The following is a 24,570-nucleotide window of genomic DNA, read 5'->3' on the forward strand; positions in this document are numbered from 1 at the left end:
TGAAATTAATAACTGGTTCGATAGAAGGCAATTCGGTTTTAGGAAAGGTTATTCCACTGATGCTCAACTTGTAGGATTCCAGCAAGATATAGCAGATATCTTGGATTCTGGAGGTCAAATGGACTGTATCGCGATTGACCTGATAAAGCATTTGATAGGGTGGATCATGGGAGTCTGCTGGCAAAAATGAGTGCAATTAGACTAGACAAAAGAGTGACTGAATGGGTTGCTATATTTCTAGAAAATAGATCTCAGAGAATTAGAGTAGGTGAAGCTTTATCTGACCCTGTAATAATTAAGAGGGAAATTCCTCAAGGCAGTATTATCGGAACTTTTTGTTTTCTTATATATATATATATAAATGATATGAGTAAAGGAGTGGAATCGGAGGTAAGGCTTTTTGCGGATGATGTTATTCTCTATAGAGTTATAAATAAGTTACAAGATTGTGAGCAACTGCAACGTGACGTCGAAAATGTTGTGAGATGGACAGCAGGCAATGGTATGTTGATAAACGGGGTTAAAAGTCAGGTTGTGAGTTTCACAAATGGGAAAAGTCCTCACAGTTTTAATTACTGCGTTGACGGGGTGAAAGTTCCTTTTTTTTTGTTGCTTTACGTCGCACCGATATAGATAGGTCTTATGGCGACGATGGGACAGGAAATGGCTAGGAGTGGGAAGGAAGCGGCTGTGGCCTTAATAAAGGTACAGCCCCAGGATTTGCCTGGTGTGAAATTGGGAAAACACGGGAAACCATTTTCAGGGCTGCCGACAGTGGGGTTCGAACCTACTATCTCCCGAATACTGGATACTGGCCGCACTTAAGTGACTGCAGCTATCGAGCTCGGTGAGAGTTCCTTTTGGGGATCATTGTAAGTATGTAGGTGTTAATATAAGGAAAGATCTTCATTGGGGTAATCACATAAATGGGATTGTAAATAACGGGTACACATCTCTGCACATGGTTATGAGGGTGTTTAGGGGTTGTAGTAAGGATGTAAAGGAGAGTGCATATAAGTCTCTGGTAAGACCCCAACTAGAGTATGGTTCCAGTGTATGGGACCCTCACCAGGATTACCTGATTCAAGAACTGGAAAAAATCCAAAGAAAAGCAGCTCGATTTGTTCTGGGTGATTTCCGACAAAAGAGTAGCTTTACAAAAATGTTGCAATGTTTGGGTTGGGAAGAATTGAGAGAAAGAAGAAGAGCTGCTCGACTAAGTGGTATGTTCCGAGCTGTCAGCGGACAGATGGCGTGGAATGACATTAGTAAACGAATAAGTTTGAATGGCGTTTATAAAAGTAGGAAAGATCACAATATGAAGATAAAGTTGGAATTCAAGAGGACAAACTGTGGCAAATATTCATTTATAGGAAGGGGAGTTGGGGATTGGAATAACTTACCAAGGGAGATGTTCAATAAATTTCCAGTTTCTTTGAAATCATTTAAGAAATGGGTAGGAAAGCAACAGATAGGGAATCTGCCACCTGGGCGACTGCCCTAAATGGAGATCAATATTGATTGATTGATTGATTGATTGATTGATTGATTGATTGATTGATTGATTGATTGATTGATTGATTGATTGATTGATTGATTGATTGATTGAACCAACAAATTAATGCCAGTAAACAACTTGCCTTTTCATTTAGCAGAAGGGCAGGAAAGTTTTCTTACATCGGGAATAATTCACCCGGGAGGAAGGCGTCATACAGGGTGAGCTGCATATCTTCGGGAGTAAGTTACGGCAGTAGTTTACCATTGCTTTCAGCCTTCCACCTTTATCAACACAGCTAAGCCATATTGAGTATTATTACAAGGCCATATCAACCAATCATCTAAACTGCCGTCCGACTCCTTGGCTGAATGGTCAGCGTACTGGCCTTCGGTTCAGAGGGTCCCGGGTTCGATTCCAGGTCGGGTCGGGGATTTTAATCTTAATTGGTTAATTCCAATGGCACGGGGGTTGGGTGTATGTGTCGTCTTCATAATCATTTCATCCTCATTACGAAGCGCAGGTCAAATAGAAAGACCTGAACCCGGCACTAAAAGCCGCCGATGTAACTTCAATGAACAATTCGTTAGTCTGGTTTCTTGACCTGCGACTCGTCCATCTGCTTCATTGGGATGCGCATGGTTGGCATGGGAGGTCAATAGAAATTACCCCATATGGAGAACTATTTACGTTAGGATCCCAGAGCCACGTTCGCCATACTTATCTAACGTTAGTAATGAAATAGATTCCACAGTATTATTGGTATAATAAATTGCGTCTCCTTAAACCGGAATCCACCCTATTATTTCAATAACTTGCACTATATTCGATCTTTAATTTTATGATCATCAGATGGCTTACATTATTGTAGTTAATTCTTTTTGTAACAAGGCCCCTGAGTTCTGAGATGCCGGACATCCTTTAAGACTGATACAGGCGCATTTGTCTGTCAATTAATCTTGCCATCATGTGTTCCGTTTTCTTCTCTCGTTAGTACCTTCATTCTGTCCTTATTTTCACAACCTTCCCTAACGACACTTCTTTCCAACATTAACCTTCCCCTCAATCACTTTATTTCTGTTATAAACCAATGGTTCCTTACTGTTCCTAATCAATTTTAAGGGTGGATATTTACTTTCTCATTCCTCACAAATCCCTTTGTTTGTTTACATTTTAAATGTCATTTTCTGCCGATCATTATTACCTTATCAATCATAAGGTACTGCGTAAATTTCTTTGTATCACACTTATACTGTCGAACTTATCGTTTTCTCTATACAGCTCGTCTGGTTTTATCAGCACCACACCTAATGAATTCTTCCCTCTAGTTTGTTCCCTCTCTTTCTGATTCAGCTGTCTTCAAAAATTGATTTATTTGTCATTTGTATGTCCTGCTTTCTGTCAATCACTATACCTCCCTGGTTAAATTCGATTAATAGAGATAATCCGCTAACATTACGTTCCCTGCTGTGTTTTCCCCCAAACATATCATACATACATACATACATTATCATTACAGACTGTTATGCCCTTCAGCGTTCAGTCTGCAAGCCTCTGTGAATGTACAAAACGTCGCCAGAATACTCTATTTGCAACTAGTGCTATGGCCTCATTTAGTTCTATACCTCTTATCTTTAAATCGTTAGAAACTGAGTCTAACCACCGTTGTCTGGTCTACGTCTACTCCTCTTACCCTAATTAACGGAGTTCATTATTCTCCTGGGTAACCTATCCTCGTCCATTCGCCTCACCTGATCCCACCACCGAAGCCAGTTCATCGAGTTCATCGAGTTCATTCCTAAATTAGCCTTTATTAGCAATCATTCTCGATACTTTCATGTCTGTTACTTCTAATTTATGAATAAGATATCCTGTGTCCACCCAGCTTTCGCTCCCTTAAAGCAAAGTTGGTCTGAAAACAGACGCATGTAAAGATTGTTTAGTATGAGTGCTGACTTCCTTCTTACAGAATACGGTTGATCGCAACTGCGAGCTCACTGCATTAGCTCTACTACACCTTTATTCCATCTCGCTTATTATATTACCATCCTGGGACAAAACACAACCTAAGTACTTGAAATTATCGACCAGTTCCAGCTTTGCATCACCAATCTCACGTTAGATTCTGTTGAATTCCTTACCAACTGACATCAATTTAGTTTTCGAAAGGCTAAATTTCATACCATACTTATTGCACCTATTTTCAAGTTCCAAGATATTATACTGTAGGCTTTCGGCACAATCTGCCACGAAGACCAAGTCGTCAGCATAGACCATACTGCTTACTACATTTCCACCTATCTGAATCCCTACCTATCATTTCATACGTTTCAGCAGATGATCCATGTAAACTACGAACAGCAAAGGTGAAAGATTACAGTCTTGTCTAACCCCTGTAAGTACCCTGAACCAAGAACTCATTCACACTGAAGCCCAATTGTCAACATAAATGCCTTTGATTGATTTCAATAATCTACCTTAATTCCATAGTTCCCCAGTATGGCCAAAAAACATTTCCCTCGGTACCCTGCCATATGCCTTCTCTAGATCTACGAAACATGAACACAACTGCCAATTCCTCTCGTAGCATTTTCCAATTACCTGGCGCATACTGAAAACCTGATACTGACAGCCTATCTGTGGTCTGAAACCACACTGGTTTTCATCCAACTTCCTCTCAACGACAGATCGCACCCTCCCTTCCAAGATGCCTGTGAATACTTTGCCTGGTATACTAATCAATGAGATACCTCGATAGTTGTTGCAATCCAGCCTGTTCTCTTGCTAATAGGTAGGTCCAATTACTGATTTTGTAAAATTTGAAGGTATCTTACTAACACCCCATGCTAACCTTACTCGATGCAGCCATTTCATCCCTGCCTTCCAACTATACTTCACCATTTCTGGTCCAATTTCATCTATTCGTGGTGCTTTATGACAATGGAATTTATTTACCATCCTATCCACTTCCTCAAGCGTAATTTCACCAACATCATGTTCCTCCTCCCCATGAGCTTTGCTGTTCGCATAACCACCAGGAGGATTTCCTTTTACGTTGAGAAGATGTTCAAAATATTCCCTCCACCTCTCCTGTGATTCGTTAGGATCTATTATGAGTACACCTGATTTATTCAATACACTGTTCATTTCCTTTTTCCCCTTCCTTCCTAAGATTCTTTATTACTGTCCAGAAAGCCTTTCCATGTTCAAACCAATGTCTTCCCACGACTTCATTTTGGATTCAACAACTATTTGTTTCGCTCTGTTTCTTCCATCTACGTACAAATCCCTGTCTGCCTAGGCCATTGATTGGAGCCATTTCCGATAAGTCTTCTTTTTACGTTTACAAGCTGCTCTCACTTCATCATTCTACCAAGATGTTTACCTTTTCCCATCTTTACACACAGTTGTTCCTAGACAGTCGCTTGCTGTTTCTACTACAACATCCCTGTATGCCACACATTTTCTTTCTATATCCTGAAACTGCTTACTTTCTGTTGTTCGAAACTCTCACTAATCATATCCCCGGAAAAACTCGTACATTCCTAACAGATTTCTTGAATTCGAAGACGGTTAAGATATAGTCTTTTATTGATCTGGTACCCCTAGCCTCCCATGTGTAGCGGTGAATATCCTTATGCTTGAAGAATGTATTCGTAACTGCTAGACCCATACTAGCACTGAACTCCAGCAAACCCTTCCCATTCCCATTAGCTTCCATATCTTCCCCACGTTTACCAATCATCCTTTCGTATCCTTCAGTTCTATTTCCAACTCTCGCATTGAAATCGCCCATTAGCACTATTCTATCCTTGCTGTTGACTCTGACCACGATGTCACTCAATGCTTCATAAAACTTGTCAACTTCATCGTCATCTGCACCCTGACGTGGTGAATACACGGACACAATTCTAGTTCTAATTCCTCCAACTGCCAAATGTACCCACATCATTTGCTCATTTACGTGCCTAACAGAAACTATGTTGCGTGCAATGGTATTGCTGATAAAGAACCCTACCCCAGACCCTGCCCTTCCCTTTCCAACACCCGTCAAGTATACTTTATAATCTCCTATCTCTTCCTCGTTATCTCCCCATACCCGAATATCACTTACTCCTAGCACATCCAGATGCATCCTCTTTGCTGAGTCAGCCAGTTCTACCTTCTTTTTTCCATAAGTCCCATTAATATTGATAGCTCCCCATCGAATACCATTTCGTTCGCTGAGTTGTTTCCAAGGAGTCCCTCGCCTGTCATATGGGAGTGGGACTCCGTTACTCCCATAGGTCCGAGGCTTGCTTGAAATGATCTGAGCTGGGTAAATTCATGAAGCAGGATGCTACCGTACTTACACATAGTCCAAGTGAGGATCTCTCCTGTGACGGGTTATGGACCAATGGTGGATTGTATAGTCCTAGCCGCCTGAGCACAAGGGGGACCACGACTCAGAATATGTCCGAGATGCCCACTCCCATTCCATAGCAACTGTTTTCCCGACTCTCAGGACCACTTACTAGGCCACTCAGCCGTTGCCCATGGTTCACGAACTAGGACGTGCCTACAGTAACCCACACCATGGACCATCCAAACAGATCAATAATAAAATAATTCTGCACCAGCATTAACGTCACTCTGCCAAGTCTGTTCACAAAAGGGAAATAAAATTGCCAATTATTTTCACAGACGAGCCTAGACTAGAAATTTTTTTCTTATCCTTATTTTTTCATTGCTTGCTAATTCTTCTTTCAACAGTATGCATGTTCCCTCTCATTCTTTCGTGCCTCTGGGATAAACACTCCAATTATGGAAAAATATTTCCTCATCCACAGTATCACTTCTTAGCCATGATTCAACTCCTATTGCAATAGCTTGTAAATGTATGTCTTATGATAAGATTCAGTTGCCCATATTCTTACCACAAATTACTCCAAACCATGGTATAATTTCTGACATTATTCTAAGATATTATCAGGCTACAAATACATCAGAAGGAATCGTGAAAAGTAGAGATTATTACGAACTTACACATCGAGAACAGCTGGACGTCAACACATGTTGCTGAAAAAGAAATATCACGCAGTGGAATTAAGATGCACAATTTATTAAATACAGGGATAGCAAGGGAAGTAATTTTTTATTTATTGTTGTTTCTTCGTTAATATGAACTCAATTTAGCATTTCTATTATATCTGATCAAGGATTTTGTGACGCTGATCAAGATTAAAGAAGTGATTGATGGTTATTAGGTGGTTGGTGAAATGCAACTTTGAAGGCTTATGTAGTTCCCATAATAAAATATATTCATTCGAGACATTTTGGTAATTTTGTCCTGTTTTTAATATTGTAGATGGTGTGGCAGTCTCTGCACCAAGTCCATTTTCTTCACTGTTGGCTTCAGTAATTCTTAGAAATAACTAAGAATGGCATTTAAATGCTTCTGAATAACCCTTCATTTGCAGAAAATTTCGCAGTTCTTCTGGAAGTCTACAACAGCGTGGAAAAACTGTCCATAGTTTCTTCTCATGATGAAGTGATGAATATACCGAAATATTTAATTTCTTCTCAATCTGGGTTACTAATTTGGCACTGAGTTTCATAATATAGTAATTATCCACTGCTAAATTTTAATATCATCTCTAGCTCTTAAATATATATCTGACTGATTTTGGGGTACGAAAAGAAGTTTAGAAAGGGTGGCATGCATTAAAGTATATTATTATTGAATCCATTTAAAGGGGATTCCTGCAGATGTTAAAGGTGCGGATATTTTGACGGTAGTTAATTAAATAATGAAAATTTAATTTGAAATTGCATTAGTTTTCAGAATGAACTACAAGAATAAGAGAAAAGATATTTGTGACTGACGTAGTTCCTCAACTTGACGATACCTTTATACCAGCATATTATGTCATGAACGTAATGAAGCCTGTAAACTTCCTTCTTAATTAGGTCTACTGATAAAATAAGATTTCCCTTGAAACTTCCCATAAATACGTTAGCAATCACAGGTAACAAGCTGGATATCCCATGCAAAGAAAGACAGATTATTGTAGTAATGTCCATTAAAGTTCAAAAAATGTTACGTTTCGTACAGTTGAAATAAAATTCCTTTCCCTTTTCGCGAAGCGTGTGAGAAAGATTTAGGTGCTGTTATCAGCAAACGGGAGCGTTTGAGAGAGTAGCATGTGTTTGAAGGCGTTCTTAACATCAGTGTGAGTGATGATGGCGGGGGAATATTCTGAATTTTTGAGAAGAGCGTTGATATATTTCAGACGCTATGGAGTAATTTTTCTGAGGAAATTCCTCAAATTCTTTAAAAATAATAGACGTACTGAAGTATGTTAAAATAATCAAGAAGCGTATAAAAATGAACGAACTTCCTTTCTTGACCATTCTCAGATTAATAAATTGTACAGTTTCAATTCTTGCCTTATTTTTGCTTACTGTTTTCTTTGTCATTACCTTGTGTTGGTGTCAAACCTTCACTCCACAACTGTACTTTAACTGAATGTTTTTGATAGTTCATTGTGCCGTACCTTGTATTACAAGATACATGAAACCTGTAGTTAGGTAAATAACAAAAACGTGCCGTGTTCTGAGGCTGAGGGTGACATTTCATAAAGTCGAAACATATTGTAAGCTACTGTTTTGGAGTAAAATTCGATAAAATCCAACACCTTAACCTTTCCATAATGAGTATACCTTAACATCTCTACTAAAACCACTAAATATACGAAATATGAATATATCTACTATACTACTTAATTCTACACCCTTCCTTACGATATAACACCAACAGCTTTATATCCCTCTACATTAACCTCCTAACTTTAACGTACCCCTGCTTTTTAAATACATACATTTCCTGAAGCCCAGATGTCGTCTTACATTAACCAAGGCTCATGAACATTAGTTTGTTTCACTGTATAAATCCACTCATAATGTAGAGCTAATCAACTCAGAAGTCCTTCAATCAATCAATACTGATCTGCATTTAGGGCAGTCGCCCAGATGGCAGATTCACTATCTCTTGTTTTCCTAGCCTTTTCTTAAATGATTTCAAAGAAATTGGAAATTTATTGAACATCTCCCTTGGTAAGTTATTCCAATCCGTATCTCCCCTTCCTATAAATGAATATTTACCCCAGTTTGTCCTCTTGAATTCCAACTTTACCTTCATATTGTGATCTTTCCTACTTTCATGAACGCCACTTAAACTTATTCGTCTACTAATGTCATTCCACGCCATCTCTCCACTAACAGCTCGGAACATACCACTTAGTCGAGCAGCTCTTCTTCTTTCTCTCAATTCCACCCACCCAAACTTTACCTATTGAGGAAGAGACGGGCGAGAGGCTCTGGAACGCTGTTGTCTAACTGCCTGACAATATCTCAAAAGTTAGGATATTCATGGATCATTCTAGTTTTAACAGCAACAGAGAAAATGTTTTTATAAATTTACTAACTAGAGGTTTTGTTGTGGTATTTGGAGAATGTATGTGGGAAAACATGATATTTCGTTAGATATACAGGTTAAATTACTTCATACGTTCCTGTCTCTGTGTACTATATTCATTTCCCATATTGAAGAGGAAGTGCATTTTGTTAATTTTGTTCCATTTTCGTAGGGTGAGCTGTTAATTTCCCCGGAAATGGAAGAACTTCAAAATGCATTATTTATGGACGAAGTGCCAGAGATATGGACAAAACGAGCATACCCATCTTTGAATGGCCTTACCTCGTGGTTTGCTGATCTACTCCTGAGACTGAGGGAACTTGAAATGTGGACAGCTGAGTTTGTGGTAAGTTGAATCATAATGGAGAAAGAAATGAGGCGTATAGTTTCAAACACGACCAAGTCCATCTTTTTCACGTTCTGATGTTTTGACTTCCATGGATTCCTCTTTACAAGATGAATACAACGGGAACGAAAGTGGGTCTCAAATCCGGCCAGATCACATTTAAAATTGCAGCAAAGAATAAGGTCCATATCAAAGTCGTCCAAGTCCCTGTTAACCCGCACGGGCCAATAATCCTGCTCTATCCAGTCACGTGCTTTCTTCCGGAAAATGGCGGTCTGACGTTTGTTCGAGTCGCATGTGGTGGTTTTGTTTGCGTGTATTTTAATAAATATTTTATTAATAATAAATATATACATAATTAATTGGTCATTTTAATAGTATTCATATTTGCTGTGCAATAAAATGGAGGAATTTAATAAACGCCATACCAGAAAGCGGCAACGTGATCTTTCCACCTTGAAGCGCACGAGGGAAAGACAGCTGAGATGAGTACAATCAACAACGTGTTGTTAGTGGTGATTTAATTAGGGCTCGGTGATGTGTTTCGAAGGGGCGGTGGTATTCAATAGGTATAATATGAAGAATATACATTGAAGTAGCTACGTGAATCCATATATTTGCAAAATATAGACTATTTAAATGTTAATTAGCCTCTACAATGTTGGATAATTTTACACAAACACAATGTTTAAAATAATAATCTTTAAAGATTTTTTACTAAATCTTATATCATTTTAATCATATTTGTTCTAAATAAAGTCAAGATGAACACAGATGGAAAATAGGCCTAATCTAGATTTCTTTTTTCTTCAGGTATTAGGCCAAATTTTCTAATCTAAGTTTCAAAGATGGCTAAGTCCGCTTACGTAAGTTTCAAAATCGGCCAAGTCCCACAGTTAGTTTCAAACATGGTCAAGTCCAAATTTTAAATACATTTTTCAATTCATGTAATATATTTAGACTGTAAAAATTGTATGGTAATGAATCAGAAGCCTCTGTTAAACAATATAAAGATTAAAGTGTCGGAATATATATGAATTAATACCCTAATCGAGTTTTTTGCTTCTCCTGAAAAAACAGCTCAACGGACATGTGATTTACTTCCTCCACAGGTACGTAATAGTCAAGGTGTAGGCTTCATATAAATTTTCCAACAAGAAGAAAAGTTTTAAAAGAAATTGTAGAGTTTTCTTAAGGATCTGTCAGAATGGTATAAAGTAGAATGAATGATGTACGAAATTGAATGACAATGGACAATATTATTGGAGTCCCTTCTTCACGATATTTTTAAACACAAGTGCACTCTACTGCACGCCAGTAGCTAATTCTACCAGTTGGAAGCGTTGTTAGGAGAGACAGGAAATGATGTCATGTCCCTTCTCAAACGATTTATCCACCGTATCGTTGGTCTTTAACACCAAAGGCTTCCCTCTAAGTGATGATCACAGACTGTTCGTTGCTGCATGTATGTGACCGTACCTGCGCATCTGGAACTTTTGCAGCTTTACCGTTATAGATACATTCCAATAATTCCCCGTAACGCATCCTGATCCTTGTGAGTCACATGACGCTACACGTCATGCTTCACAGATAATGATTAGCAGTCATGTCCAATAATCAGCATCTACAAAGAAGACCGAACTACGGTACTTGAAATCCTGGCCCGGCGTTCGTGGTTCTACCGTCAGAAGTCCGTGTTCTTGACGTTGGTAGAAATCCATTTCCCACCAAATTGGTACCCCTTAGTATCAGCAGATGAAGAGCCAAGCTTGCAACGACACAATACGGATTAGTTGAAAATTGTTCGCTTGAAATGGGGTTAGTTTCCTTGCCAGTGGACGATTTGAAATGCGGGGTGGATGGCTCCGTGTGCAAATGTTAATTTACAGGGGGGGATTCGACTCTAGGCATGATTTAATACTCATACTAGCAAGAATTCTCCCATACATTAGTATAGAGGGACTAATGGTGAATGTTAGGCGGATTCTTCTCCAGATCAGCTCGCCGGTCCTATTGGGCAAGATGGCTGCTATACATTACCTTTTGGGAAGGCTAATTAAAGGTATTAGAGCTGACGCTGAACTATAAGCTCCTCTTGGGTGTAAATGACTTCATTTTAACATTTTAGGACTTGCTTTGGGCGTTATAGGTACACTTTTGAGTGCTATGGGGACTATTTTATGATTTAGTAGGATTCTGTTAAGCTTTTAGGAATATTTTGGGTATAATAGGACTTATTCGGGCATTATGAGAACTCGTGTGGGTGCTACGGCACTTCATTGGGGCATAACAGCTCCTTTTCAGAGCTTATGGAATAGTGAGCCGGTTTTTGTACTTTCTCATAACACCATGCTGGAGTTGCGCCAACGACAGGGCGTTATTTTGATGCCACAAAGCATTATTTTTTTGCTATTAAGGCTTCTTTGGGATGATGTGGTAGTGCTTTGCGTTTAATTTAAATCCTTAACTATAACCCGACTGAGAATCGAACTCCGGTAGATTTGGATGTACAGGCACAGTCAGAAGCAGAGGTAGAGGTAATTCCAGCGTTGGAGGTTGAGGTGTAGGTGGAGGAATAGTTTGGTGTGGAGGTGGAGCCGTAGGTTGAGGTCAAGGTGGAGTTGGAGGTGAAGATGGAGGCGGAGGCAGAGCGTGAGATTGAAGAGCAGGTATATGTAATGTTAGGGTGGGGAGGAGGCGAATGATGAGGAGGGAGCAGAGGATGAGGAGAACTTGGAGGCCATAGAGTTAGAAGTGGTAATCGGCGGAATGAGAGTGAAATTTGTTTGTGCACGTGTTTCTTAACGCTCAGAGCGAACTCGTCCGGTCTGCTGCGCTTAATTCCAAGCTGACCTCATGTTCTGTTTTTGCTAACTGGAACACTCCACTTCTGAGTATAAATTTCTACCTGATAGTTTTTAAGTACCGCAGTATTTAGGTCACTCAGAGAGTAAGAGCTAGTGTTAAACACGCAACTTTAATCTACTGAGGAAGCCAAGACACGATGGTGTGGGGACGGAACTCTACAGGGTAGCTTTTTGGCACATAGGTAAAGTAATAATAAGTCTAACATTTTGATGGTATTTATTTGTAGGCCAATCAGGACGTTAGAATATAAAACACTGCCATTAACACCATTGCGAGGGTTGTAGTCCCACCTCAACCAAGTGTAGCAAGAAATGTATTGCCCTCTGAGAGGGCTCCAGCATCACTCGATCCAAGCTTAAACACCTTAGAAAATATGAATAAGCTGAACAGAATTAACTGCTACGCTGTATGTAAATATTCATCGTAGACGCATCATCCAGTTTTTGCAATCTCTGGTTATGAGTATACCTCTCAGGTCTACTCTCCCATTGTTAAGCGCACCGCAAAATGTAGTTAAGTTTAGAAGAGCAGTCATTAATATTCACCCATCTGATCGAGTGTGTGTGTACAGAAGATTTCAGTCCAAACTCGGCGGCCCTTAAGCTATACAATTCTTCGTCTGTCACGTATGTTTCGATCATCAAAGTACTAGCTTTGGAACGACAGCACTCCACGTCCGGTGTTGTCTCAAGGGAACAGTGGGAAGATCAAAAGAACCATACCCTACATACCTTATCACTCCTGGAATCGTCCAGGGAGAAGAATAACGAAAATCAATTAGCCAATCAGAATATCCGGATTTGTCTGTTTTGAAACCCGCGGTCCAGATTAATCATAAGATCTTGCAGCTGTGACTAAAGCTACAGGAATATCAGTGCGCTTCGAACCGCAGTGAATATTACAATAATTTCGGTACAAAGTGTGAAAGATCGATCCATCCATCCATCCATCCATCCATCCATCCATCCATCCATCCATCCATCCATCCATCCATCCATCCATCCATCCATCCATTTCCATGGCAGTTTGCTTATGAATGAGAATTAGGTCACTCTAATTAAATTTACTTTCCCAAGACCATCTATTATAGTCTTAACGTATAACATATATGTAGGTATACTGCTGTTGGTCCCAATGAGTCCGTGCAAAGAGAAACCATCTACGTCATCTGCCGCGATAGCTGACTATGTTGATTGTAAGCTCTGCTGGAAGACCTTTACTAGAAATGGTATCAACATACATTTGACCAGAAGTCATGTAATGAGGTCCCAAACACCTAAACAAGGTGGAGAACCAGATACCGTGATGCCCAATCCTAAATGTCCACATTGCGAAACAATCTGTCGGTTACTGATCCAGTTCATGCTGAATCTCCAAATGAGTCATTTCAGGCCATACTATCAAATTGTAAAGACAATATAAGAATTTTAACACGAGTTCCAAAAGGGGTGAGAGCTATAACTGCGGATAGACTATCAAAGTTGATTGAAAGATGTATTTCCCAGAACTCTTTGGAATGCTGGCAGGATCTAATGCTCTTTGCATACATTGCTCTTCGTGTCCCCGAAAAATCTAATGGAAAGGCTACTTCGCTAGTATCTAAAATAAAGGAAAGTATACGAGAATTCCAACTTCCAGAACCTGTGACTGTAAAGAACACCGCGTCTTCTAAAGTTCGTTGTATGGAAAACAAAGTAGCAGATGGCGATATTCGGGGAGCAGTTAGGATTCTTTCATCAGAAAGTGGGATAGCAGAACGCACCGTTACCACCTTCGAATCCTTGGTAGATAAAAACCCTTCGCCGTCACGCCCATTGTCGTTTCCCGATCCCCATGATCTTAGTGACAATTATCTCAGCGCGACACCGGAATTGGTGCTTGAAGGAATAAAGACGTTCCCTAACGGTTCTGCTTCGGGAATTGTTGGTATCCGTCCTCAACACCTCAAAGATCTTACCTCTAAATCAGCTGGAGATGCCCGGAGAAGACCTCTCCAATCCATCACAAAATAATGCAATTTCATTTTAAGAGGGCAACTCAGTTCTGAATTGTGCCCAAACATTTATGGGGCCGTATTAATTGCTTTTGTGTTAGTTTACTGTTAATCGCTAAGCTGTTCGCATCATCGAAGTAGATAGTAAAAAATGTCAAGTAGATTTAAAGAATCTGTTAGTAGAAGATAAAAGTCCGTCATGGAAAAACGGTATATTTGCGAAGTGTGTGGAAAAGCATTTTCCCGAAGCTATCACAGGAGACGTCATGAGATATAATGTAGGACAATTTTTCAATGCAAACATTGTAGAAGAGAGTTCAAGAACGCATACAACGCTCAACGTCATGAAGCCGCGTGTAATGTAGCTTCATTGGGAACGAAATACAAAGAGCTCAACCATATTCCAGCGAACACTGATTTATGTTTAAAAAGTACACCTCTGCGAGAGATGTTTAATTCTCCCTTGTTGTCTAGGCCTGCTGCAAGTTCTGTTACTAAGCACAAACTTCAAGATAAAGAGAGGCAAGATCATGATTATGATAATAAGGATAATGATGTTGATCAAAACAGTAGTAAAGGGAAAGTAGAAGAAGAAGAAAATCTTAATGTTTCATTGCCATTACAGCTTGATGATTTTACTTCATTTCCTAAGCCTACTACACGTTCTGTCGAAGTGCAAACATCTCAAGAAGAGATGCAAGGTAAAGAAGAAGGAAATTTCAACGCTTCATCGCTATCGGAACAAGTTTGTACCTAGAAACGCTACTGCTGAAGCACGTATTACATCAAAACAAGTCCCTGCACATCAACTGTCTGCATATAGACTCAAAGTTCACAACAAGCCTCTGTTACCCTATGTAGATATAAGCTACTGTAAAGACCCCAACGTACTCGTAAAACGTTTACAACTGCTAAGAGCCTATCATGATGCTGGTTACACACAGTACAAAGAAGATACTTTTGAAATAGAGTATGAATTACGTCGTGTAGGTATTATTAAGTAAGAGCTTACCCTCACCTAAGTCATCCATCTGTAGTATATAGTCGATCGATTAGCTATATTCGTATAGATTATTTCCCAACATTCTCCCTTCCTTAGGGTGTTAACTCCGCCTCTAGTTGTAGAGCTGGTCTCAAGCCCGGATAAAGAGAGGAGAGGTACCCTAGCCCTTTAACCCATTAGCCCTTTTGCCAATTAGCCCTTTAGCCCTTTAGCCCTTTAGCCCATTAGCCCTTTAGCCTATTAGCCCTACAAGGAATGTGCGGTAATCTAATCTTCTTAGAACAAAGGTATCCCCTGACATGTTCTAAACACATGTTGTATCGTGTACAGTGTCCTATTATAGCCTTGATCACTTATTCCGTGTTCTAAACACTTCAATCAATGTTCCGATCACATGATAAAGTTAACGGCATAGAGTGCAGTGCTCGATTCTAGTCTTGTTATGTTTCTTTAGTGATTTGCAAGTCTAAACATGTATAATGACGTCATCACTGCAGCACGTGCTTACTCTAGCTATCCCGATGCAGGTTTAAACTTGTTCGATAGAGCTATGCCTTGACATAAGAGGAGGCCTTAACAGCTTATGTATAGCCGATATTGTTTAGAGATAGCTGCTGTTAATAAAAAGCACGTAGACTTTTTCAAATTACCCGCCACCACATTTCAAAGGTATGAGGTTTAGTGCTGTAAAGATACCTGCACGATGCAAAGCTAGCTTTCTTCATCAGAGCAGCCACCATCTTGTGTGAGCACCTCTAGACCGTATCATAAGGAGCTGTGTATAGTCACCGTCTTGTCGCTGCTACCTTGCGCAAGCACCCCTAGGGAGTCTCATAAGAGCAGCAGCCATCTTTTGCAAGCGCTCTTAAGCTGCCTCATAAGAAGCTATGTATAGCCCCATCTTGTAGAATTAGATAGCTGCCAATGCCAAAGGGCCAAAGTAGGGATCGAACCGTCGATCTCATCATTAGACTATGTTTTTCTTGTTCCTCGTACTGCGAACCGAGTTACTTGGCAGAAATTTCTTTGTCCGTTTTGCTCTACGATGCTCCGCTTTCGAGATATTTAACATTTTGCATTTAAGCCCCAAATTTAATGAATCGAACTAGCACGACGCGTTAGCCTCTAAGCTAGCTTTTTTCATAAGAGCAGCAGCCATCTTGCGCAAGCACCCTTAAGGCGTCTCATAAGGAGACGTGTATAGCCGCCATCTTGCGTCCGCCATCTTGCGCAAGCATCCTTAGGGCGTCTCTAGCCATCTTGTGCAAGGACCCTTAAGCCGCCTCATAAGAGCAACCGCCATCTTGCGCAAGCATCCCTAGGGTGTCTCATAAGGAAACTTGTATAACCGCCATCTTGCGCAAGCATCCCAAGGGCGTCTCATAGGAACCTATGTATAGCGGCCATCTTGCATAAGCACCTTTAAGGAGTCATGTATAGCCACCATCTTGTGCAATTAGCGTCGAGAGATGGCTGCTGTAGAATTTTTCTTTTTAAATTATCTGCCACCATTTTTCAACTAAAGGGTGTAGCACTGAGGTTTGCGATGTAAGATGGCGGAAGACAGCTGACAAAAAGCGAGTTAGTTTGTTTACTAAACAAGAGCACGTGGAATTTTTCAATTTGCCGCCACCACATTTCAAAGGTATCTAGCTAAAAATGGCAGCACGGTGCGCTCTTGATTAAAGATGACGGATGACAGCTAACAGAACTTTTCAAATTGCCCGCTACTACAGAGAGCAGCACGGTGCTCTGGGGATTAAAGATGGCGGATGACAGCTGACGAAATTACCCGCATGATAGCAGCACAGTGCTCTATTGATTAAAGATGGCAGATGACAGCTGTCAAAAAAGCACGTGGCTTTGTTTCCAAACAAGAGCACGTGGAATTTGCCGCCACCACAGTTCAAAGGTATCTAGCTAAAGAGTGCAGCACTATGCTCTGTTGATTAAAGATGGCGGATGACGGCTGTCAAAAAAGCGCGTGAGTTTGTTTCCAAACAAGAGCATGTAGAATTTTTCAAATTGCCGCCACCACATAGAGGGCAGCACGGTGCTCTCTTGATTAAAGATGGCTGCTGTCATGAGGAATTGTCTGCCACCACATTTCAAAGGTATCTAGCTAAAGAGGGCAGCACGGTGCTGAAAGATGGCTGCTGTCAAAAAGCATTTTTCAAATTATCCGCCACCACATTTCAAAGGTAAGTAGCTAAAGAGGGCAGCACTGTGCTCCATAGATTAAAGATGGCGGATGACAGCTGTCCAAAAGCACGTGGATTTGTTTATCTCGCGCTAGTGAGGTTAAGTTGGTAGCACTAAGGTTTAGGCCCGTTAAGATGGCAGCACTGCGTATGACAGGTGACGAATTTGCAGCTACTGCGGTAAAGAGGGCAGCACAGTGCTGTGTAGTTTAAAGATGGCGGATGACAGCTGTCAAAAAAGCACGTGGATTTGTTTATCTCACGCTAGTGAGGTTTAGTTGGTACTACTGAGGTTTAGGCCCGTCAAGATGGCAGTACTGAGGTTAGCGATGCGTTGTTGTCGATGATAGCTGTCAAAAAGCACTTGGCTTTGTTTACAAATTCAAATTTCCCGCGGGTGGTGGAGGAGACATCTGGGAGGCCTCTGGCGGTGGTGGTGGTGGTGAACGAGGCATCTGGGAGGCCTCTGGCTGTGGTGGCGGTGGAGGAGGCATCTGGGAGGCCTCTGGCTGTGGTGGCGGTGGAGGTGGCCTCTGGGTGCCCGCGGTGGCGGTGGCCGCAGAACCATCCAATTATACTACTCACGTGCTATTTTGACAGCTGTCATCCGCCATCTTTAATCAAGAGAGCGCCGTGCTGCCCTCTTTGTGGCGGTGGCAAAGTCCACGTGCTCTTGTTTGGAAACAAACTCACGTGCTTTCTTCTGACAGCTGTCATCCGCCATCTTTAATCAAGGGAGCGCCGTGCTGCGATCTTTAGTTGAAATATGGTGGCGGCAAATTCCACGTCCTCTTGTTTGGAAACAAAGCCACGTGCTTTTTGTCATCCACCATCTTTAATCTAGAGAGCACCTTGCTGCCCTCTTGCGTCAGCTGTAATCCGCCGTCTTTAAACTACAGAGCACTATGGTGCTCTCTGTAGTAGCGGGTAATTTGAAAAGTTCTGTCAGCTATCATCAGCCATCTTTAATCTAGAGAGCACCATGCTGCCCACTTTGTGGTGGTGGCGAATTCCACGTGCTTTACAAACCGGCGTGCTTTTTTGACAGCTGTCATCCACCATCTTTAATCTACAGAGCGCCGCGCTGCACTCTGTGGTGGCGGACAATTTGAAAAGCTGCCAAGAGAGCGTCATGTTATAGCTTTATCGAACATACAACGCGATCTTACACATATGACAGCACGCATATCGCGTACCTACAAGTTTAGACTTGAACACATACTACTCTTTATAGTTCGACGTTGTTGAACACTGCATTGCATGACTAGAATCGAGCACTGTTTAGAAAGAAAAAAATCATCTTCTCAACTTACTTACTAAGTTGCTCTTTCTCCTTTATCAAGGTACATCTCTATCGAACGTGCATCGCAAAAGCAAGAGCATTGCATGTTTAGACTTGAACACATACTAGAGTTCGATGTTGCTGATATTGCTCTTCTCAACATGATAACATACTTACGAATCTGCTCATCACCTTCTTTCTTGACATACTTACTCTTCTTCCTTGAGTGATATACTATTGAACATAACTCTATCTTGCTAATAAGGAGCGGGAGGAATGTAATACCTAACCTAAAATAAAAGAATATGTCAATTCTTGAATGTACAAGTTTAAACTTGCCGTACTACGCTCTCAGCGTACCTTTCCCTATCTTTATACAATATGTACAGTGAATAGTGATGTAAGACAGCTTAACGTATATATTACAAAGTACACACCTCTAGCATATTTTTTTTACACACACCTGCTTTATGTAAAGTAGTACCTATCAATACTACTATGCCCCCAGGCTAGAGTGTTGGTAGAATTTGGAATGACAAACCGCTTGCAGTCATCATTATTAAGGACTACCGTACTAATTACATGAGTGTACTACTGGTGCTTCTTGCTTCTAATGACAGATATTTGCTTATGGAAAATAGGTGTATTACTTTTAATGCAATTGTTATAGTTTTCAAATCTTAGCTGATTCTGAAGTACATTCTTTTTAACCCCATTCAATCTCTTTATTTGTAGTTCAATTAAGAGTTTTATGCAATGTGACTTGGATTTAGCACCTAAAAAGGAGTCGATAATATTTCCAGCACATTCATCTTTCATTTTACCTAGAACCTTTTTGTTCACTAGCGGTTGATGATATTGATTATTTACAGGATAGTTACTAGTATCAAACCTACCCAAGCCTGACTTTATATCATTGCAATAGTCATCAGTTTTGATTTGATAAATAAACGAATCGGTATCTGTGTAGAACAATTGCGCATTATGCGCGTACTTCTTCATCATATAATCGTAATGGAATTCATACACGATTCATCTGTATAATAACTAAATTTTCATGTATGATTGTACAACTGAGGAAATTTGGTTTACTTATTAAATAGTTAGCACCATATCTTTTCTTAATATTTTCCCAGTTTGTAATCAATTTTACATCAACGCGTTTGTCAACATTTTCCATAGTCTTACCAAACACACTGTTATTCATGAGCTTGTAGAAATCTTTCTCAAACTCGTTAACTGCATTTGTTCGTAAATGATTGTTCAGATCGATAAATGGCTTTAGCCACGGTGACTGATTAAATTCTAGTACGCGATGAATTTTGGATAACTTCAAACCATGCTGCAAACACTGTTTTAAATTTCGGTAATGAATGATATAGTTAGATTTATCACACATATTAGCAATTAGCATTTTCGTCGTTGATGCGATGTACGGGGGCTTCATATTTTCAGGGCAGAACGGTAAGTCATTATGAGAAGTGTGTAACTCTTTAGGATACTGTAAGTCAACTTCGAGGAAATAGCCTTTATCAGCTTCATCGCCTAGGGCGTGCAGCTGTAAAGCATCAATTTCGCACTGCGTTAGCCAGCGGAAACCACTCACCGGTAGATCCTGGCTCATGGCCCACCCATACTGATTATTAGCATCGAGATAAACAATATACTGAGATTCCTGACTAGAGTCGAAACACGGCATGTACTTATAATTTGCCTTGAATACCACCCACTGCACTGACTTAGACCGCCTAGAATAGACGATTTTATAAAGTGCACCATATCAATATCAGTTAGAAGTTCCAAATTCACCTGCGCGTATTTTAACATGGCATCCCAACTTAACCCAGGCGCTGTAAAATACTGACATGGGTCAAGGCTGTAGGTTTTCTTGCAAACACAGCGAAAATTTTCGAAAACATCAGCTAACAAAGGTAGATTCGTCTTTAAATATTCACCTAGCGGAGTATTCACCTAGCGTTTGAATGTGGAACTGCTCCCAGATATGTTGTCCATGTAAATAGTCATCTTCACTAATATCCGCTGAATTCAGCGAGCTGTAAAATGATTGTTTCGATGGAAAAGCACGTTCTTGGAAACGTTCTATGCAGTCAAGATATTCATAACAAGAAACACCCTTACGCCGAAGTAAATTAAACTGCGCTTCTTCAGGAAAAACGCGTCGAATTTCCGTAAATTGTCCTGGCTGTAAATGCCTAGAAAGTTTATCCAGGCTACTCGCCATAAAGCGAAACGAGTCAAGGAATCTCAGTTTTATAGACTGCTCCTCATCTACTTTTAGAGACTTTGCAAATGCAATGTACCGCTCTTTATTCTGGGGGATTATATGCACTTTTCATCTGAAGCTCCAAGTTGCGAACTGATGAAATGTGAGTCGTAACCAGATAAGTTATGAAAAATTACAGGGATAAATTTTGGAACTCTGTAGTTAAGATTACAGCTATTATGAGCGGCACATCTGCAGAAACCAGTTAAATGATCATGATCAAAAACTTCAGGGTCATTTTCGGAAAATACCCCATCACAATGCCACATTTTGTAGCACGTTCCTGATCATTTAACTGAATTTCGGTGAGTGGCTTCATAGGAATATTACTATTTAGAATACGACCAAGACGTACTGTATCACGTTCAAGTTTTTCTAAAAATACTTTAGCAGCATCAGGTTCTCGATACAGCTCTAACTTGTTAAGCGTACTATCATAACTACACTTGATGTAATACGCGAAGCTATACGGGACATGCATGTGCGTAGTATTAGTGAAAGATTTGCTAGGATTAGGTAAGCATGTGCCGCATGTCTTGAGGATGGCTTCAAAGTCTGCATAAATCACGAAAGGTACCCACATCTGCTTGTCATAATTTGTAAATTTTAAAACATTATTGCCCGTAGTAGGTATCTCTGTACGTACATGATTGCAGTCATTCTTGGAATGGTTCGTTAACTGATCTTCAGTTTTAAAATACTGCAAGCATCCATCACATAGCCACTTTTTGTTACACCTGTTTGACAATTGACTACCAACAAGTCTACTCAGATTTTTAATCCACCAAATGTGGCTATTCTCACTGTTTTCGATATAGAGTAAGTTAACATGAGTACTCTTCTTATGACATGTATAATACAGAGGACCTACCACAGACTTCTCTCTACACCATACACATTAATGCTAATATTATTTAGTTCTTCAAAGCGCTTAGTATCCTTTAACTGCATAGGAAATTCTATACTATCGAAATTTAGTTGCGTTGAATAGTGTAGATACGATGATGTTCTATTCACTACATTCGATTTCACAGGATTTAAAGCTGACATCACCGCCAATGCAAAACATGCTTCACCATTGTTTTGGATGTTTACAACAGCTTTCCTTTGCTGAATCCATGTAGGCAGCTCGATGTACGATGAACCTCGCATAGGATTGTACTTATTGATGTTAACTTCTAGATACAAAATTTCAACTAAAGCCCACCCTGATTCCTTTACCTGAAATTCCTCGCTCTTAGTTGAAATAATGTTCGAGACATCCCTGAGTACATCACCAAAATTAGTCCACTCACTTACTACAAAATTCTTCGTATTAAATAATTTAATGTCAGTTACTTCGGATTCATCTGTGCTCTTAATATACAACGCAAAAAGTTCGAAATTAACTTTAAATAAATTATGATTGGAAAAAAGTTTTGTCAAGAAGCTGTTGTACATCCGGTTGAACACAATTTAAAAGTTTTCAGTACTTTGAAACTTCTGACGAGCACGAATTCTGCAACTAGAAATCCTACTTTGAAATGCATTATTAATTTCCTCGATGTTTGTGTTACTACCACTTCTACAAGCATTATTTTTATGCGCATTACTGCGTAAGTGACCCTGAAAATGTGAAGATGGTACATCAGTGTTACAGTGCTCGCAGTGAATAGTTTGAATTTCATGATTTTTTCTAGGTTTTTTACTACTAGTACTTTCTACAGCTACATCCGCTTTTTTACGCTTTTCTCCTATTACCTGAGGGTTATAGTTGCAAGTAGATACCTGATGCGCTTCTACAAAGTGAGCCGCGTATCGCTCTACGTTAGCGAAATACACACCACAAACTTTACATAAAGCAGATGTTATGCGAGGGTGTTTTGATTTCATATGGCGCTTGAAGTTATCTCCTCTTGTAAACGTTACATTTCATTCCTTACAACAGGGAAACATCTGAAAAGAGAACAACCAATAGAGATCAGGCGGAAGTTGCTATGTTCGAAAGAAACCAAGTTTCAACCTATAGAGGTCAGTCGCAAAGAACAAACGAAAATTTAATTAATAACGGTCAACCAGCATGAGGATTGAAGAATACAACTATGTATCAATAGAGATTAGACTAAAATTACGATGTTCAGAAGACCCCTAGTTTCAACCTATAGAAGTCAGACATTGCTGAAAGTTTGAAATTATAAGATTAACCTATTCTACAGCATGTGGATTAAAGAGAACAACTATTTATGATTAGACTAATGTTACGATGTTTTTGAAGAAACCAAGTTTCAACCTATAGAGGTCGGACATTGCTGTGATTTTAAAATTGTAAGATTTACCTCTTCTACAGCACGTGGATTGAAGAGGGTAACTGTTTATCAATAGACTAAAATTACGCTATTCAGAAGAAACCAAGTTTCAACCTATAGAGGTCAGACATGGCTGTGGGTTTGAAATTATAAGATTAACCTCTTCTACAGCATGCGGATTAAAGAAGACAACTATTTATCAATAGACTAAAGATACGATGTTCGGAAGAAACCAAGTTTCAACCTATAGAGGTCAGTCGCGAAGAACAAACAAAAATTTAATTAATAACGGTCAACCAGCATGAGGATTGAAGAAAATAACTATTTATCAATAGACTAAATTTACGATGTTCGGAAGAAACGAAGTGTTAACCTATAGAGGTCAGACATTGCTGTAAGTTTGAAATTATAAGATTAACCTCTTCTACATCAGCGAATTGAAGAGAATAACTCTTTATGAATAGAATAAAGTTACGATGTTCGGAATAAACCAAGTTTCAACCTATAGAGGTCGGACATGGTTGTGAGTTTGAAATTATAAGATTAACCTCTTCTACAGCATGCGAATTGAAGAGAATAACTATTTATCAATAGACTAATGTTACGATGTTCGCAAGAAACCAAGTTTCAACCTATAGAGGTCAGTCGCAAAGAACAAAAGATAATTTAATTAATACCGGTCAACCAGCATGAGGAATAAAGAAGACAACTATGTATCAATAGACTAAAATTACGATGTTCGGAAGAAACCAAGTTTCAACCTATAGAGGTCAGACATTGCTGTAAGTTTGAAATTATAAGTTTAACCTCTTCTACAGCATGCGGATTGAAGAAGACTACTATTTATCAATAGACTAAAGTTACGATGTTCGGAAGAAACCAAGTTTCAACCTATAGAGGTCAGTCGCAAAGAACAAACGAAAATTTAATTAATAACGGTCATCCAGCATGAGGATTGAAGAGAATAACTATTTATCAATAGACTAAAGTTACGATGTTCGGAAGAAACCAAGTTTCAACCTATAGAGGTCAGTCGCAAAGAACAAACGAAAATTTAATTAATAACGGTCATCCAGCATGAGGATTGAAGAGAATAACTATTTATCAATAGACTAAAGTTACGATGTTCGGAAGAAAACAAGTTTCAACCTATAGAGGTCGGACATGGCGTGAGTTTAAAATTATAAGATTAACCTCTTCTACAGCATACAGATTGAAGAGAATAACTATATATCAATAGAGATTAGCTTAAAGTTACGATGTTCGGAAGAAACCAAGTTTCAACTTATAGAGGTCAAGCATACCTTAAAATGTTCGCGCTGCAAACTGGTACTCGGATGAATAAAATGTGTACTTT

General features: G+C 39.7%; 1 protein-coding gene across 1 annotated transcript in view; it reads left to right on the top strand.

The window, feature by feature from the left end:
- The window catches only part of LOC136863901 (dynein beta chain, ciliary-like), a 5,220,903-nt gene that overhangs the window by 4,946,424 nt on the left and 249,909 nt on the right, over positions 1–24,570 (top strand). The window contains exon 79 of the mRNA XM_068226514.1: positions 9,124–9,297. Within this exon, the coding sequence (XP_068082615.1) occupies positions 9,124–9,297 (174 nt within the window). The remainder of the gene's footprint in view (positions 1–9,123; positions 9,298–24,570) is intronic.

Source organism: Anabrus simplex, chromosome 2, assembly GCF_040414725.1.
Source record: "Anabrus simplex isolate iqAnaSimp1 chromosome 2, ASM4041472v1, whole genome shotgun sequence".
Lineage (NCBI taxonomy): Eukaryota > Metazoa > Arthropoda > Insecta > Orthoptera > Tettigoniidae > Anabrus > Anabrus simplex.